General features: G+C 51.5%; 1 protein-coding gene and 1 long non-coding RNA gene across 8 annotated transcripts in view; one reads left to right on the top strand and one right to left on the bottom strand.

The window, feature by feature from the left end:
* Positions 1-18,558, bottom strand: part of CLEC16A (C-type lectin domain containing 16A) — a 221,225-nt gene that overhangs the window by 153,049 nt on the left and 49,618 nt on the right. For 5 of the 7 annotated variants that reach the window (XM_047780497.1, XM_047780495.1, XM_047780500.1 and 2 more), the window contains one exon: positions 8,077-8,308. In XM_047780497.1, coding sequence (XP_047636453.1) covers positions 8,077-8,308 — 232 coding nt within the window. The remainder of the gene's footprint in view (positions 1-8,076; positions 8,309-18,558) is intronic. The other 2 variants (XM_047780499.1, XM_047780498.1) reach the window with 1 other exon arrangement.
* On the top strand, positions 5,393-17,546 carry LOC125127470 (uncharacterized). Its single transcript, XR_007134941.1, has 2 exons — positions 5,393-6,029; positions 16,709-17,546. It is a non-coding gene; the product is annotated as an uncharacterized LOC125127470 (long non-coding RNA).

The raw sequence follows: 18,558 nt of genomic DNA on the forward strand, positions 1-18,558 counted from the left end.
AGTCAGTTGGTTATCTACAAGAGGGAGGAAGGGCATGTCCCTGAACAAACCCCTTTATGGAGTTTTGAGCTTGTTAACATTCCAGGTTTTTTTTTTTTTTTTTTAAAGAGATTAAATCAATAAGAATGGGAAGGGAGAACCCTAGACTAAAAATAAATAAATAAAAGCACAAAATATATTCCAAACGAATACTATACCTATCCTAAAGTGAGGAAGAAAGGACAGGCCCAACGAGTCCAAGCAGTTTATGAAAAGTAAAAATCCGAGCAGTTTATGAACGTGATACCTGACTACACCCTCAGTTTGGGGATAAGGGAACTGCTTCTGTGCGTGTGTGTGAGTGTGTGTGTGTGTGTGTGTGTGTGTGTGTGTGTGTGGTGCGTGGGACTGCAAACAACCCTCAACTCTTTATTATCAAACAATAAACAATTCTGAAACTTTAAAAAGATGGATTATAGGATTGAGCAAATGCTAAATGTTTTGACACCACTGGGAGCCGGGGCTCACTGAAAAAAGAGACGTACAAATCTGATGTGCGAACGGATGGGAATCGGAGGTACTGGTCACGGGTATTTTGCATACACACAGGCATATACTTCCCAGCTCTGTCCATTGAAAGGGCCCAGAAGCAAGACGCCCCATGCAGCCATGAGCACACCTGGGGCCCAGACCTTGGCCTCTAACACCAGCCCCACTGAAAGAAGCCAGGGCTTTTCAGAGAAATGACGAATCCTGAGGAAGGGCAGAGTAGGTGGGAAATGAACCTGGAACACCCTGTCATGACAGAAAGTGTGCAGACTGCTTGGGAAAAAATGATGGGGGCCTATCACGAGGACTTAGCAGCCAGCTTGAAAGGGGTCCCAAGGGCCAAATATGGGACGATGTGAGTATCAAATTAATTAAATACAGTAATGAAATGTTAACCACTAAAAAACTGGAATCCATGCCAAAGACAGACAGCTAAATTAAATTCACGCGTGGAAAGAAGAGAGGAATCTTGGTTACCGTGGAATACCGAGTGCTGGCACTGCCCAACCAACAGGCACCACCGCCCTGGTAAAGACCCGATCAGCAAGCATCAGCAGTGAACACCCCATAGAGGGCGAATGTTTTTAAATATAACTGACTTAGAATATCGTGTTAGTTTTAGGTGTGCAGCAAAGTGGTTCAGTTTTACATATACATATACATTCTTTTTCAGACTCTCGTCCCTTACAGTTTATTACAAGATACGGAATATAGTTCCCTGTGCGATATAACTGTCCTTGTTGTTCATCCGTTTTATATACGGTAGTGAGTGTCTGCTAAGCCCATATCGCAATGGATCCCCCACTGCCCTTTTATAACCATAAGGTTGTTTTCTCTGTCTACGAGTCTGTTTCTGTTTTGTAGATAAGTTCAAAGTATGAGATTGCACATAAAGTGATATCATATGGCTGCTTATGTCTGACTTACCTCACTTAGATGATAATCTCTAGGTCCACTCATGTTGCTGTAAACGGCATTATTTCATTCTTTTTTGTGGCTAAGCAGTATTCCATTGTGTATATATAAATACCACATTTTTTTTTTTTAATCTTTTTAGGGCCACACTGAGCGAGACCAGGGATCGAACCCACATCCTCATGGATACCAGTCGGGTTCGTTAACCACTGAGCCATGATGGGAACGCCATAAATACCATACCTTCTTTATTCCTTTGTCGACGGACATTTAGGCTGCGTCCATGTCTTGGCTCTTGTAAACAGTGCTGCAGTGAATGTTGGGGTGTATGCATCTGTTCAAATTAGAGTTTTCACCTTTCCTGGATATATGCCCAGGAGTGGGATTGCTGGATCATATGCTAACACTAGGTTTAGTTTTTTGACGAACCTCCGTACTGTTCTCCATGGTGGCTGCACCAATTTACACTCTCACCTAAACTGTAGGAAGGTTCTAAGGGGGAACTTCAGTGAGGCACAGGCTATCTGCGTCATCTCCAAGCGGCTCCCATGGATGGCCGATGAGTTGCAACGAAAAGAGGAAGTTACAATACAGTGGGGACCCTGGGCCACACCTCACCCGGGTGGCCAGGATTAACATCACCCATGAGGGACAGAAGGGCACTGTGCCTTCAAATGTGACACCCTGGGAGGGACATGTCACCTATGCCGTATTCCAGCCAAGAAGGCATAACCTCAATCTAATCACAAAGAAATATCAAAGACAGAACGAGGAATGTTCTAGTAAAGGCACGGAGGCAGAGGTTCTGGATTCCGCAAAAGTGGCTGAGCTGCACCAGAGCGAGGGAGACGGCACGATGTCAGAGTCAAGGGGCCAAAGGAAGGCGGGGGTTCAGGGCACGGCCTGACCCGGGACTGGCTTCTGTACCGGCCGAGGAACAAAGCTAAGAGGACACCATCGGGCCAACGCATGAGTTGGAGCGTGGACAGGAGGGAACCCCCACGGAGCTGCAAAGTGTGCTGCGGTCACGACAGAGAATGCCCTGCGCTTAGCAAACGCCAGCCCAAGAACTGAGAGGGAATGGGGATGGTGGGTGCACCTGCCCAGAAAAAAAAGGGTGTGCATGTCACTGTGACTCCGTGTGTGTGCATGTGTGTGTGCACGTGTGCGTGTGAGCGCGAGTCTGCGGAGAGAGAAACGCAGATAAGAAAGCGAATAGGGTATAAGATGTTGAAAGGTGAAAGTGGGTGCAGAGTGATAAGGTGTTTGTTTTTTAAACTGCTTTGGGGTTTTTTTCACTTTCTATAAATCTGAAATTATTTTCAAATAAAACATTTTTAGAAATTATCATGACAAGGGAGTTCCCTTTGTGGCTCAGCGGAAACAAATCCGATCCAACTAGTATCCATGAGGATGCGGTTTCCATCCCTGACCTCGCTCAGCGGGTCAGGGATCCAACACTGCCTTGAGCCGTGATGTAGGTTGGAGAGGCGGCTCGGATCTTGCATTGCTGTGGCTGCCGTGTCTGATTTGCCCCCCTACCTGGGAACTTCCATATGCTGCAGGTGTGGTCCTAAAAAAAAAAAAAAATTTACTATGATCGGCATAAAACCAGTAGGAAAAGAAAGCAACTGTGAACCGGTGCCGAGAGGCCCATCACATGCACAGAAAGGGGAGAAGGGGGGATGTGGGGGGTGGGGGGGCGAGCCGAAAGCAGAGCAGTGGGTAGGAGGGAAGGAAGACGGAGAGCTGTTCAGGGGGCACAGTTTCAGTTTAGGGGGATAAGAGTCCTAGGGCTGGAAGGTGGTGGTGGCTTCACAATGATGTGAATGTACCGAAGAGGCCTGAGGACCCTCAGGACCCAGGGACGTCAACAGCTGTCCCCCGACAGGACAACTCTGGCCAAATCCGGGAGCTTCCCCAGTATTTTTTTAAATAACAGCAGTAAGTCATCAACTTGCCGGGGATGATGTGCATTCTAATCTGATTAACATTTGGTAAATGAAGTGCTTTTCAGGGAAATGGTAGGCATGACCTCTCAACCGTCGCTGGTTTGACAAATTCAAGGATTTTCTCAGCTGCCCTCAGTGTCCTACATGCCAGCAATCATGGCAAGGAAAACAATAAAAAGGGGAAGGGACGATAAGAACGAAGGCCCGAAAGAGGTTGAGGGAAGGAGGAGAAGGATGCCCTTGCTGGTTACCCAGGAAACACGGGAAGGACAGCATGCCACTGGCTGGCTCTGGAGCAGAATTTCAAGAGGCAAACAGTGCTTGGCAACAACAGGATGCATAGGTGCTGAGTATCTGGGGTACCCCTTTGCTTTTTTACTATTGTTTACTGGATAGCAAACAAGAGAGATTGAATTCAGGATGTTTTTGTGGGAAGTTGCTTTTCAGAGGATTTGTTTAAAATGACCTCCAATGCTTCTCCTCAGACTGGCTAAGCCCACTGGAAAAGCTGGTGCTCCCCCGCCTCTCTACCCCAGCGGCCCGGCCTTCGCATCCTTCCCCCCCCCACCCCTCTACTCACTGGCTGCCCCAGCACAAAGTCCCCGCAATCAAGCTCAAGTCCACCTTGAGGAGTTCCCCTCTGGTGCAGCAGGTTAAGGATCTGGCATTGTTACTGCAGCTCCCTGGGTGGCTGCTGGGGCATAGGTTTGATCCTTGGCCCGGGAACTTCTACATGCCAGAGGTGCAACCCCCCCCCACCCAAACAAACAAACAAAAAACCGTCACAGAAAGGGCACTGGCTCGCCTGGGGTCACACGGCTGCTGCGGCAGACTCACAGGCATCCGGGACTCAGACCCCAACCTCCTGATAGCTCGTCCCTGGCTCACCCCAACCAGAAAACTCTGCTGGGCCTGGGGTTGGCTCTGGCTTTGCAGGAGCAGCCAGAAATGAGGCCAGCTTCCACTCCATTTCAGAGGAGACTTTAAAAAAATCTGAAAAGTCAAGCTGGGGCTCCAAACTCCAGACACCTTCAACTCCCAGCTGACATGGCAGGTTCAGTCAGTGTCTCTGCCTTCCTTCCATGCCCTTACCAGGATTCCAAGAAAGGCCTGAGTTTTGAAGGTCAGACTGTGAAATTGATGCCTACCTTTCCATAGGCCAAACCCTCTTTTTCAAACCATTCACCCTCTTATGTCAGGTCTGCGTATTAAGTTATTGCTCTAGGCGAATCCAGGAAGAGAGGGCGGCCTTTCAGACTGAAGCGCAGGCTTAGAGTGAGCGGGAACACCCCTCTGGCCAGGGAGCCTGCTATTCCTTTCAGTACCCACTGCTGAACACGGAAGGGCCCTGTCATTTTCTGGGTTTCAGAATGAGTTGCCCACCCCTCGGGACCTGAGGCAGAGCACCCCTCTCTTTGCAAACGGGGGATGGGCATGGGGGGTCCCGGGGTGCACATTCATTTCACACAACTTCCTTGCTGGGGCTTATATGTGGAGGAGGTGTGAATTCTGAGTGCTGCATTTGTAGGAAAAAACAAGTTAATGCCACATTCAAATCAGGTCATGGCAGAACTGTGGCTTGTGACCACATGCCTTTTCACTCCTGTGCTTTATGCCTCCTTTCAAAGGAAAGATGTCACCACTGCAGTGGGGGCAGCAGAGCATGCGGGGGGAACTGGCGCCAGTACCTCTTTGCTCAGGGGTCAAGGCTGTCAACAAGTCCCTAGGTCCTGGGACAAGCAAGAAGCACACTGGAGAGGAAGCAACTGGGAGGAGAAAAGAGCCTCGCGTCCACCTCCCGACAGGAAGGGAGAACAGAGGCGCGCAGAGGCCGCGTGGCTTTCTGGGGAGCACGCGCTCTTCCGGCTGGCGTGGCACCCATGTCCCCTCCTTCTGAGAAATGCACCTTATTTCTTACAGAGGGAGTCACCTTAGGGTGACACACAATCCAAGCCCAGCCAACCAGCACAGAAGATGCCTTTACGGGGTGGGCAAGCAGGCCCGTTAGCAGCCACGCGCATCGGGCCCAGGCACGCACCGCACTCCTTACGGCGCGAAGGAGCAGCTCCCATCCCACTTGCAGGGGGCGCGGCGGGCGGGGGGTTGGCAGGACTGGAGCCTCACACTGCCAGGGGTCGTCTCTGCCCCAGGTCCAGCCCTGCCCAAGCCCACCCCCGTGATGCGAACCGTCATTGCCTTTTTTGCTTGAGCCAGTCTGAGCTGAATGTCTCCATCTTGCAACTACAAGAATCCTAACACATCCTCGTGAAAGAAAACAGTCATTACACAAATTGTGTTTCCTGTCATCACAGTTTCCAGATGGGAAACGAGGTCCAGAGCTTGAGGAGACCATCCAAGGCGCACAACAAGCCGAGCTGCCGAGGCGGGACCACGAGTCAGAGCTGCCCCCTCCGAGGCACCTCCCCGCCCTACGCTGTCCTCTGGCTTGAAAGGGAAGGGAAAATGTGCCTGACAGCCGTCCAAGGCACAGGCATTGACAGCTGGGCCGTTTCACCCAAACACAGACACGGTCTGAGGCGAGAATGCCCCCCAGCCGCACCTTCAAACGTGAGAACAGCTGAGAGCTCAAATTAAATGATTCAAAAGCCCCAGGATACAGCTGCTGCCGCCCAGGTAAGCGTCTCTTTGCCGGACGGGCTGTGAAAGTTGTATTTATTTATGGTGGAAGATGGGGGTGCATTCGACGAGACAGGAGGGCACTCAAAGGCCGAGGGGGTCGAGGAGAGCCACGCTCCCCCGAACTCTGAGGTCAGCATCGGCTGTCCGGACAGAGCCTCTGGGGAAGTTGCTGGGCCCTGCCTGGGACCACCTGGCCAGGCAACGGTCCGGAAAGCAGGGGTTGGGAGGCTGGGACCGTCTCTCCCCTGGCCCCTGCACAGGGCAGGAGGCTCAGCCTGCAGGGAGCCTTCCCCCCATCTAACAGGCACTGGGCCGGCAGCCTCGCTGAGCTGCTGAAGCCCCCGTGTGCCAGGTCTGGCCCGCCCAGCTGAGTCACTGCAGTGTGTGTTTTGAGGCCAAGCCTGCCCTTGTCCACACCACAGTTAGTCACGGCCCCAGCCTGGTTAGAGAGTAGCCCTTAAAAGGACTGGAACGAAAGAGGGAGCATCTTTCCAAAATGGAATCGGCGAGAACACTGTGTGCAAAATGGGGTGAAGTCGCCCATGCCCTCCTAGTGCAGCTACAGGAAAGCTAAACCAAGGCTTTAAGCAGACAGTTGTCTCCCAAGTTAGAAAAAAGAGTCAAAATGATCCAAAGAAGCAGACAAGTGTGGCTTACCTTGGGTCTGGCCCTCACCACCCCACCAGAGTGATATCTGTAGTTCAAAACGGAATTCCTCAACCCAAACGCTCACTGCCCACTCTGAACAGAAGTACTAGCATGCTGGAGAGCTCAGCTTTAAAAGGGGGGCTGGCGGCACCGGGGAGACCCTATGGTTACACTTATTGAAATGTGATCATGCTGTTCACTGAGAACTGCCAAGAAACTCAGAATGGGCCAGCAGGGTGGGGACTGAGGGTAGGCTTGGGCTGCGTAATCGCAGCAAGCTCCCCGAAACACAAGTTCCCAGTCCCTGATTTACTGAGCCGCTCCGCTGTCCAGCTTCCCATGCCCTGGCCTCCCACAGTCCAGCTGTTGGGCCGGGGAGCTGGCTTCAGAGCAGCCCTGCTCGCCCGGGACCCAGGGGATGGGATGCCTCACAGGAAGTGTTCCCTGCCCCTCTGAGCAGATCCCAGCCAGGAGCTGAGGCGAGCCCTTGTCTGTCCCAGGGGGTGTGGTGGGAGCTCCCCCATGGTGAGTGGAGCCCCCCCCACTTGCACCCCTCACCTCCTCCACCCTGAGGGCCCAAGGCCACGGCCAGAGACCCCACCTATGTGGCCCTGAGCCCGGCCTACGGCACAAGAAACCGGACAGTTGAAACCTGCTTCATCGCAGAGCAGACAACGCTCTCCAGATGGAGGAGGTGTGAGCAGCTAAACGAGAGGGAGGTGAAAAGAAAGCAGAATCTTTCCCGGCAAGGGCAAAAGGGAGGACAGAATGATTCTAATTACTGAGCACATATGCACCAAACACAAGTGTGCCTCATTCTAAACAGATGAGTACTTGAAAAAAATCTTAATGTAAGAATGCAGAGGATGCTATTTGATCATTTGACCCCCCCCAACCCTAATCTTATTAAAAGCATATAATTTCACTAAACATGGGCTATTTTTCTCCCTGCAGTGCACTGGAAATAATGACTTCTGTCAAAAATCATAATCCCAAGTTCTTGGGAGTCGTAAGAGCAGCAGTAATGATAAAGATGACAGTAACAGTCACGACAGCAGTCGCAGTAGCAGTAGATACTTGTGACACAGGCCAGGCACTGCTGTGAGCACAATACGTGTATTAGCCCGTTTAATTCTCTGCACAGCAAAGTGAATGCTATCTGTTACCCTCTTTTGACAGATGGGCAAACAGAGGCACGGGGTTAAGAGGAAAGGACCTGGCCCCAGGCCACCCATCCAGTAAGGGGGGGGCCTGTGCCCATAGCCGCCTCTGAATGGCGGGTTGTGTAAAATGAGGTGCACAGTGTTTGGAGTGACAGGAGGCGGGGGGGCAGGGGATGGACACCAGACACAGAGGACAGCCTGGCGCGGTTGGCCCTGGCAGGCGCACTCACCTTCATTCTCCCCACTGGTCTTGGTGCCTTTGGAACCACCCTCTGTACCTTTAGCCTTCTCGGCGTCTTCCTGGGCATCCTCGGCTGGCCCTTTCTCCTCGTCTTCCTCCTCCCCAACATTTTTGTAGTTGGGTCTCTTTTGCACCCGCCGCTTGCCCTTGTGCTTGTTCATCTCAAGGGACCGCTCTAGCGTCTCGGTGGGTTTGATGAAGCACCGGATGCTGGGCTTGGCCTGGAAGGTCAAACCGAGACAACGGGCGGAGGTGAACGCTGGAATCTCTCTGGCTCCTTCCTACTGAGCGGCCCCAGAGTTTCTGCCCCAAGAAATTCCTTTCTGGAACAATAAATTCTACCTCCTCGCTTAACAACTATGACTATTATTAACGTCTTCACTATTAAATATTCGAAACAAGAGCACCAGCTACCCGCTACCATTTGTCAGCCATGGTCCTGAGCCCATCTGCACTTGGCCAGCACCAGCTCTGTGCTTCCCGGGGGGGCAGAAACACACTCTGGATACCTTTACGGGACTTCCTAAGCGCCGGATGCTGTTCTCAGGGCTCTGACTGCATTATCTCACTTAGGCTTTTACAGAAACCCCGAAAGATAATACTGTTGTTGTGCTCTTTGTACAGATGAGGAAACTGACGCTCAGAGATGTTAAATAATCTGTCCAAGGTCACACAGCCAGGAGATGGCAGAGCTGGGATTCAAAACCACTTACCATCTGCACAATCTGTGTCTCAACAACGGCACACTGATGCTATCATTCACATATAGTTTATTTTTCACTTATAGTTTAAATTTATTTTATTTATTTATTTATTCACTTTTGGCTTTTTAGGGCTGCACTCACATCACATGGAGGTTCCCAGGCTAGGGGTTGAATCAGAGCTGCAGCTGCTGGCCTACGCCACAGCCACAGCCACACAGGATCTGAGCTGCGTCTGCCACCAACACCACAGCTCACAGCAACACGGATCCTTAACCCTCTGAGCAAGGCCAAGGATCGAATCTGCATCCTCATGGATACTAGCTGGGTTCGTTAACCGCTGAGCCATGACAGGAACTCCCAAATTTATTTATATTAAAAGGAACTGTGGATCGCTATGGAAATGGAACACCCAGGGTACCTTGTTATTATAAAAAAAAAAAAAAAACAGAAAAGAAAAAGCAAGGTATAGTGGATGTAACCAAATGCTGGCTCTCTTTAGAAAGGGAACCTGGCAAGCAATGAGTTAAAGCTCATCCCCAAAGTTATCAGCCTGGCCCCAAGGAAGACGTTCTCCCCTGAAAAGTCAGGAGCCTTCCAAGAGAAATGAAAAAGGCCCGTGTGGCACCGTGGTTCTATCCCGCGTTGTGGACAACATAGCTGTATCTCAGTCCTTCCAGCAACCATGTGCCATACGCATCATCAGTCCCATTGTACAGACAAGAAAATAAGGCTCAGAAGGCTTAAGTGACTTGCCCAATGAGACACGGCTACTGAGCTGTAGAGTCCGAATGTGAATGGCTACTTACCCAAGCTCTTTCTAAAATAATAGTGCTTCACCAGGGGCTCAAACTCAGTGCCCTGTTTAGTACTCTTTAAAAAGTATTTACATGCAAATGGGTCAGAAAGGAGCAAAGACCCAAAAGAAACTGTCCCTGATGTGTTTGGGGGACAAGATTCTGACTAAAGTGTTTTTCTTTCTCCAGGGTCTAGATGACAATGAGACATCATTTTGTCACTGAAAAAGAGAAAATTTTTAAAGTAAACTTTTCCATTACCTTGATTCAGTCTATCTATCTTCTGATTTACCCCAAACAACCACCAAGTGTATTCTGGGGGCCACCTGACCCTGCCAATTAGTGGAATGCGCTCCAGGAACACAGATTAATTTCAATAACACTCAAAACAAAACCTAATTGAATGCTAAAGTAGCATCTAAATCCAAGCATTAATTTTTATTTGCCTACTTTGGATTATTCATCCACAAAAATGAAGATAAATTGAGACATGCTTCTATTGTCCTGGAAACCCAGATGGCGCGTCACAGATGCCAATAACCAAGAGCCGGGAGATGTGAGCGTCCCAGGTGCCCATCACTGACAGACAGCATCCATCAGTGCCCACTAAGGACGCTGCATGACTAAATGCAATCCCAGACACCCCCTCACCTTCTCCTGAGGGCCCAAACCTCGTTGGTTAGGGCCCCAAAATGAACTGACTGCTTCCCTGGTCACCACTTACTCCTGGTGAATTTTAAAGCACGCCCTACGCAATAAAGCTTTCAGAAAGAGAAAACGGAGACCAAACGTAGAGCAAGACACCACCCTGGGAGAAGTCAGGAGCAGAAATTCAGAGGCATGATGCAGAAACCCCTCCCTGAGCTCAGTGTGGACTCTGAGGCACAGAACAACCAGCAGCACTAACGCCGGTGGAGCAGTGCCCAGGGTCCAGGGCTGGGCAGAGCAGTGAGACCCCAGCTACCCCCTACAGAGCTGTGGGGCCTCTCTGAGCTTCCTAGCTCCTTGTCTAGAACATGGGCAAAGTAATTCTGGCCTCCTTAAACTAAACAAAAATCATAGAAAGTGTCTTTAGGAGTTCCCATTGTGGCTCAGTGGTAAAGAACCCGACTAGGAACCATGAAGATGTGGGTTCAATCCCTGGCCTGGCTCAGTGGGTTGGGGATGTGGCATTGCCATGAGCTGCGGTGTAAGTCACAGACATGGCTTGGATCCCAAGTTGCTGGGACTGTGGTATAGGCCAGCAGCTGTAGCTCTGATTAGACCCCTCGCCTGGGAACCTCTATATGCTGCAGACGTGGCCCTAAAAAAAAAAAAAATAGTAAAGGAAAGAAAAGAAAAGAAAAAAGAACCTTTAGAGCATGGTGATACAGTAAACATCCAACATATAGATGGTTACTCTCCCTTCTCTACCTACACTAAAAAAGAAAAGAAAAAAAAAGTCAACTCTGACATGAATTTAGAAACTTTCCAAGGGATCTGCTTTTCTCGATGATCAGGTGTTGGGGAGGGAGGGGGAAGGCATGCTTACTGGGGAAATTTCAAACCTTTAAAAAGCAACGAACCCAGTAAATAGCTGGAAATAACCTAAATGTCCATCAGCAGGGGAGTGGTTAGGTAATTATGGTCTGTCCATAGAGCGGGAATCTACGAAGATGTTAAAAAGACTGAGGTCTATTTATACCTAGCTATGCTGATGCAGAAACAGCGCCAGGATAAAAAAGCAAGAACAGGGAATGAAGCTGGGTCCCTTCTGGGTAAAGCTTTGTGATGGTGTAAACACAACTTTCCCTGGAAAGCTGCAGAATACTATGTTAGCGTTTCATGTTTGGGGAAAGAAAGAAGGTAGGTAGTGGTGTGTGTGCACACGCATGAGTGCACTTGAGAGGTTTTCACTCCTGGGAAAAATCATTGTGGCTCAGTGGTGACGAAGCTGACTAGTATCCATGAGGATACAGGTTCGATCCCTGGCCTTGCTCAGTGGGTTAAGGATCCGGCATTGCCGTGAGCTGTGGCGTAGGTTGCAGACAAAACTTGCATCCTATGAGGCTATGGCTGTGGCTGGCAGCTGTAGCTCTGATTTGACCCCAGGCGTAGGAACTTCCATATGCCTCAGGTGTGGCCCTAAAAAGCAAAAAAAAAAAAAAAAAAAAAAAAATTAGAGTTTTTCATTTCTATACCTTGCTGTTTGGTTTAAAACTCCTAATCATACACACAAATTAACTTTTTACAAAATTCAACAGGGAGCATTTAGACACTGGAGTTATAGACTTTATTTCCCTATTTTTCCTTATTTAAAAAGCCTGATGGAGTTCCCGTCGTGGCGCAGTGGTTAACAAATCTGACTAGGAACCATGGGGTTGCGGGTTAGGTCCCTGGCCTTGCTCAGTGGGTCAAGGATCCAGCGTTGCCGTGAGCTGTGGTGTAGGTTGCAGACACCGCTGGAATCCCATGTTGCTGTGGCTGTGGTGTAGGCCGGTGGCTACAGCTCCGATTCGACCCCTAGCCTGGGAACCTCCATATGCCGCAGGAGCGGCCCTAGAAAAGGCAAAAAGACAAAAAAAAAAAAAAAAAAAGCCTGAAAGTTCCCTGGTGGCCTAGAAGTTAAAGATTCTGGCGTTGTCACTGCTATGGCTCAGGTTCAGTCCCTGGCCTGGGAACCTCCATATGCCTCAGATGTGGCCAAAAATAAAAAGCCTTTTTCTTTTTCTTTTTTTTTTTTTAATATTAACAATAGCCAGATCCCATAGTTACCATGGAGAAGCTGATAGGGAGTAGCTGGGAAATGTGGGCAGGGATTCCTGATCATTCCTGCTGCTTCTCCACAAAAGCCTTCTGGCTGTGGGCCTCCCAGAAATCTCCAGGTTACACTGGACCACGCTGGATGTTCCCTACGGAAAGCCCCCAGGAGAAGAGCCATCATACACTCCACTGGGCTCTCATCACCAAACCAGGTGCCTGGAGCAGGGCAGGCCCTGACAGGCTGCTGCTGAACGGTGACATGTACTTCCTATCTCCAACGTGATGGAGAGAAGGAAAAAAAAAAACAGGAAGAAAGGAGCCTAACATTCATGACTTGAACTTAGTGGCAGAGCCAGCAAGATGGAGCCAAGCAGAAGAAATGAGAAAGCCCACTTCAGAGTCAAAAATCAGATCTCTGGGGTCCTCGCTGTGACGCAATGGATTAAGAATCTGAATGCAAGGGCTTGGGTTGCTGTAGAGGCACAGGTTCAATCCCGAGCCTGGGGCAGGGGTTTAAGGATCCAGCGTAGGTCGCAGCTGAAGCTCAGATTCAATCCCTGAGACTTCCGTGTGCTGCAGATAAGGCCATTAAAAAAAAAAAAAAAATCCGAAGTTCTTTGGGTTTAGCTTCTCATGAAGAAAGCCCACCGCAGAAGCCTCAGAGAAAAGCGCTCTTCAGATAAGGCCCCAGTTTCCCAGGCGCCACAGGCTCGGCCTCACCCAGGGCTCACCTCTCAGGGAATTGGAGCCTGAGCTGCAGGAGGAGACTGGAGATCCAGGGCCCTCCTTGCTGATCCCAGAGACCCTGCCAGGTAGCCAAGAGGGGGGGATGCAGGAGGGGAGCCCCAGGTTCTGTGCCTGGACCAGGGTCAGAGCCAGCTGAAGGCCAGCAATGTGACTTCAGGGGTGGCCTAGGGGTCTAAGCGCTCCGCAGAGTGCCTGCTCTGGCCTGCTGGTTAATGACTCCACCAGCCTTCACAGCCCCAACCTCTGTCCTTGCTTCAAAGTTAAATACTCGAGAAGGTGACTACTCAGGGCTCGGTGATAATTAAGGCCTTTCGGGGGCTGGGGATCTGGAAACGGGTTCTGCAAGGACAGCAGTGGGGGTTCAGGAGGAAGGACGGAAACCTGCCGGGCGGGGCATCTGAGTGGAGGAGGAGAGGCAGCATCGCTGACGTGCCAGGGGTCAAACAGAACGTCCTCCACTGGGCCTGGACGCGCCCCCTACAAAGAGCCCCACACAGACCGCACGAGAGAAGCCAAGCTGCCACTAATGGTTCAAGCAAGCAAAGATTCCGTTTACGGTTAAAAAAACAAAACTGTCACCTTAAAACGCGTACATATACCCATGTTTTCCCGGGTTGATAGATATTTGCATGATGGTACACAGAGCAAGGTCTGAAAGGCTATACAAACTGAGAGCAGTGGTTCCTTTTGAGGAAGATACTGAGGTTGGGGCAACTTTCACTTTCCACTCTACACGTTGCTCTGTTGTTTAGCTGTTTTACCCCAAGACAGTAGTACCAGTGCCCTTTAAATGAAAAGAAAACCTTTAAAGAACGTACCGAACGCCATGGAACTGCACACTTAAAAATGGTTAATCCGCCATACGTGTCATAAGTATTTCATCAGAATTTAAAAAAACAAAAACAAAACAAAACAAAAAAAAAACCTTTTAAAAAGATACCTTTGAAAGTCAGAAGGGTGATTGGCTGGGAGGAGGGGCGGGGAAGGTGCTGGTTACAGACTGAGGAGGGGCTGCGTGGGACGCCAGAGGTATTTTCTGTCTTGGCTTGAGTTACGAGGTTCCCCCGAGATCTGAGAGTGCAGCCTTCCCGGGAAATCTTCTCTAAGCCGGGATGGCCTGAGGCGAAGCCGCCAGACCGGCAGATGCACAGAATCAAGGGAGATAAAGCACCACTGCTCACACAGTTCAAAGCCACGGGGCTGGATGCCGAGATGCGGAGTGTGGTTCCCGGGAAGGAGCCTGGCGGGGCCGTGCCCGCTGCAGGTGCCCTGCCTCTGTGACGGCTGCTGCAACACCAGTGCTGCACACTATTTTCACTTTTCACCTGTTTTTGTAAAAGTGAAAATCCTTCTTAGGATTCCTTTCAGTCTTTTGTAAAAAGGTCTTTTGCAACAGAGAAGCAAGCTTTTGCAAAGCGGGGGACACCTGGCCACGTTAATGTAATCCTGGGTACAAAGCCATCAAGCAGTACGGCCAGATTACTGCACTTCTATGCATGTGATTTACGTTCTGCTCCAATTTTTAAAAATGTATACCTAGAGGATTTTCAATAAATTCAGGCTGTCATATGCCCTAAATACAAGCTAGAAGCAAATCACACAACTCAGGAAGCTGGCCCCATGCAGTTGCCGGGGGCTGACCTATCATCCACTAAACAGAGTTGCTGGACTAAGAGCCCACAGTCCAGCCAGGAGCCGGCAATGAACTGCCTCGCGACCCCCACGGACACTGGGGCACGGAGGAAGGAGTGGGGAATGGCGCCAGGCCGGGGGTGGCTGAAGGAGCTTAGGAGGGCTCGGGGGAGAAGCAAACAACAGATGGGAGTCTCGGGTGTTAGCGGTTTTCCAGAACACCTCGGGGGTGGGCCGAGGGCGGGGTGGGGGGAGGCCAGCTCAGAGCTCCGGCCAGTCCCCTCTCCTCTGGCAAGTCCAGGGACAACTGGAGCTGGTGTGCCTGCTGACAGCTGTGGTGCCCTGGGACACAAGGCGCCTGACCAGCTCCCAGGTAGCAGCAGAGTTCGTGATGCTCATGGCCCCAGAAGAGAGGTCCGCCCCCCCCCTCCCCCGTCTCGACATAGAAAGTGCTGGGGTTTCTTGGTGCTACTCAGTGATGCAGGGGAGAGAGAAGGCAGCATGGGGACAAGAGGCAGGCCACCTTAGGAAGAGTCCTGATTGAGAAGAAAAAGAGGGAGAAAGAGACTGGTGGCTGGAAGGGGTGGATGAGGAAAAAGACAGGGGCATGGCCCGAATTCTGGCTGGGTCCGTGGGAGCGGTCACAACATCAAGCTAAGAAAGCTCACCTTCCAGGCTCTCCTCGGCCCATCCACCTTCTGAAGAAGCAACAAGAATCCTTTTGTTCAAACAGCTCTGCTGAGAGGTTTGAGAAGAAAGGAGGCAGTTCACGAAGACTACCAAAAACATGCACCACACAAAGGCAGACCTGAGCCCAGATCTCAGCCCATGTCGGAGCCAGGGGAGCCTCTGCGCCACCATCCGTACAACAGGGACTACAGCCACTCCCTCCCACGCTAAGCCAGCTCCTGACCACAAGACCATGGCCTGCCACCTGCCACACACGGACGCTCTGAAATACGTACTCAGAGTTCCCACTGGGGCGCAGTGGAAACGAATCTGACTGGTATCCATGAGAATATGGGTTCAATCCCTGGGTTAAGGATGGGGCATTGCTGTGGCTGTGGTGTAGGCCAGCAGCTGCAGGTCCGATTTGACCCCGAGCCTGAGAACGTCCATGTGCTACTGGTGCAGCCAAAAAAAAAAAAGAGAGAGAGGAAGGAAGGAAGGAAGGAAGGAAGGAAGGAAGGAAGAAAGAAAGATATTTACTCCCCTCCGACTCCCTCGGCAAACAGATCACTAGGATGGAAGAGAGGGCAGGGGAGGGGAGGTGACTTTTAAAAAACAAGCAAACTCTCTGTTTTAAATTTTCCCTCCAATCTTCTAGTCAACTCTTTCTGGTTTGTTTGTAGGCCAGACTCAGCCCCCTGAAGTGCTCTGGCCCCACACCCTGGCCTCCAGCCTCAGGGACTGGGCCTGCGGCATGCACGGCACGCAGGCAGGGCAGGACCCACAGGGCGCTGGAGCAACAGGAGCCTGGCTCATGGTCCCATGCAGCCTGCTCACTGACTTCTCCTCCACGGGGCTCATGTTAGCACGTCCCTGCAGGGCTGCTATGAGGACCCAGAGGCAGCACACTTTCTTGTTATTTCTCCAGATAAAAACAACTGTCACTGATACCCAGTGAGCCTGTGAAATACACCCAGAACTGCTCTGGGCACTTGACATACACCGACTTGATTTATCCTCCAAACAGAAGCAGGGCCCTCGGTCACTGCTCATGGGAGGCAAGGCCAGGATTTGAACCCGGGAAGGGAAGCTCCGGTGCCTAGGAGCCCAACCATTCTGCAGCCCAGCTCAAAAGTTCAACCCTCCACAAGCAACGGAGCCTCCCAGGGTGGCTGTAAGGAGCCCTGCCATGCCCGAGTCACACTGCCCCAAGGAGCAGGTAGCCCTGCTCAGGGACAGTCTACACATCACATCACTAATTAGGTGGCCCTCTGGCCTGTCAAGCATCATGGACGAGCACAGTGCATAATTATTCCCCATTTGTGTCTCACAGGCACAGGTGTCACAGGCGGGTCACAGTGACCGGGTTCACGCCAACCGTAACCAACGGCACCGCAGCACATGGCTTTGCAACCGGCCTCGCAGAGAAGCCGGCCGCTAATTGCAGCAGAGCAAGGCTATGCTTGTTCCCGAACGAGGTGATCAGTGAGCAAACACCAGACGGAATAAACTCTGGGGTGATGGATGGGTGCGTGTATTACATGCCAGACCCTGAGGGACGTGGGGCTGCTGAGCCAAGGCCCATGCACACATCCAGAATGCACAACCTCGGCCGTATCAGCGAGTGACTGGGCAATGCTGCCAGACGTTACGGGGAAAGGAAAACCCACCGTGGGGGAAACATCAAGAGGTAACGGGCCACTGCCGCTAACAAGAGGCGCATGCACTCTTTCCACCACCGGCCAATTATCAGGGAGTGTTGCGGCAGCCGAGGCACAACCCAAGGCAGTGCCCATATATCTGGACTCGGAGCCGTCTCTGCGCCCAGAGACCTCCGCCTGCACACACGCCCGAGCTCAGACCATGGGAATCGGCAGTTCACGTCAAGGTGGTGCTGGGACTTCTTAGAAAGCAGTCTCCGGGTGCTGCCGGGTCTGCACGAGGCCAGCTCAGCCCTCTGGCCTTTCCCACCCAAGGCATCTTCTCCGTCCCTCTCTAGACCTAGCACCGCCCTGTCTGTCCCTCTGATGCCGTGTCCACCATTCAATCAAGAGCTAATGAATGCCTGTAGCAGAAATGAATCCCAAGGTATTTGTGACTGAAGCGGCATGGTCAACGCTCACGCAAAATAAAATATCTTGTACTCCTTCATTAAGCAGGGACAAACCAAATGCTTAAGTTGGTGTTTCTTTAGGGGGCATATTTTGCCTCATCGTGTTCTCTAAAATAACAACCTGCAAAACAGTGGTGACCCTCAGAGATCTGAGATGTCCGGTGCAGAATCCTACATGTCATGAAACGGGGACATCATCGTGGACAGTGGCAGAAGGACACAGAATAGCAAGGGCGGACATGTGGGGCTGGAGGCCAGCAAGGCCCCCCAACTGGGTGACAGGAGGATGATCCCTTAGCCCCTGGGAAGTGATGTCGGCTTCCTCCTGCCGAGACTCTGAGGATAACAGCGCCTCGCTGCAAGGGTTACTAGGAGCCGCCGAGCCAACAAGCGAGCTCCTCTTCTAGAAAATGAAAATGCCCCTCCTCCAGTGGCCCAGGCCTTGCCAGCCTCCAGGCCCCTCCCCTGGTCCCAGACGGCCAGTTCACAGCTACCTCCGTCTCTTGATTCACTGTTTCCTGGGCCTTGACCATCTCAGCCCTCGCTCCACCTTCCACTCCCATCCTTCAGCCCTCAAGCCGGTGTCACCTCCTCAGGGAGGACCCCCCTCCCTGTCATCTCCCAAAGCTGTTTTCTATGTCCTCCCAGATCCAATCCTTAAATCTGTGTGGACTGGCTTGTTTCCCATCTAGTCCCCCACCAGGGCATCATGACAGGGACCGCCTCTGTCCTGCTCATCCTGAGCCCAGGAGGCCAGCAGGGCACTGGCCTGGATCGTGGGGGTGCACCTGAAATACCGTGGCAGGCAGGGAGGGCGAGCACACCAGCCAGCTGGTCCGTGCCCAACGGACAGGTGCTGCTCCTGTGTGGAGGGGCCATCCACGGTCCAAGTGTCACCCAGACAATACTGATGGCGTGAACAAAGCTCTTTCAGGTCTGGTTTTTTAACTGGCTGGAGGTTACGGGGAGGGGCCCCCAGTAGGTTAGGGTTAGTAGGTGAGGTGATGAGCGCCATGGCAAGTGGTCAGCGAGCAGTCAATCCCAGACCAGCCAGGACACACAACTCAAGG

Source organism: Phacochoerus africanus, chromosome 5 (genome assembly GCF_016906955.1).
Source record: "Phacochoerus africanus isolate WHEZ1 chromosome 5, ROS_Pafr_v1, whole genome shotgun sequence".
NCBI lineage: Eukaryota > Metazoa > Chordata > Mammalia > Artiodactyla > Suidae > Phacochoerus > Phacochoerus africanus.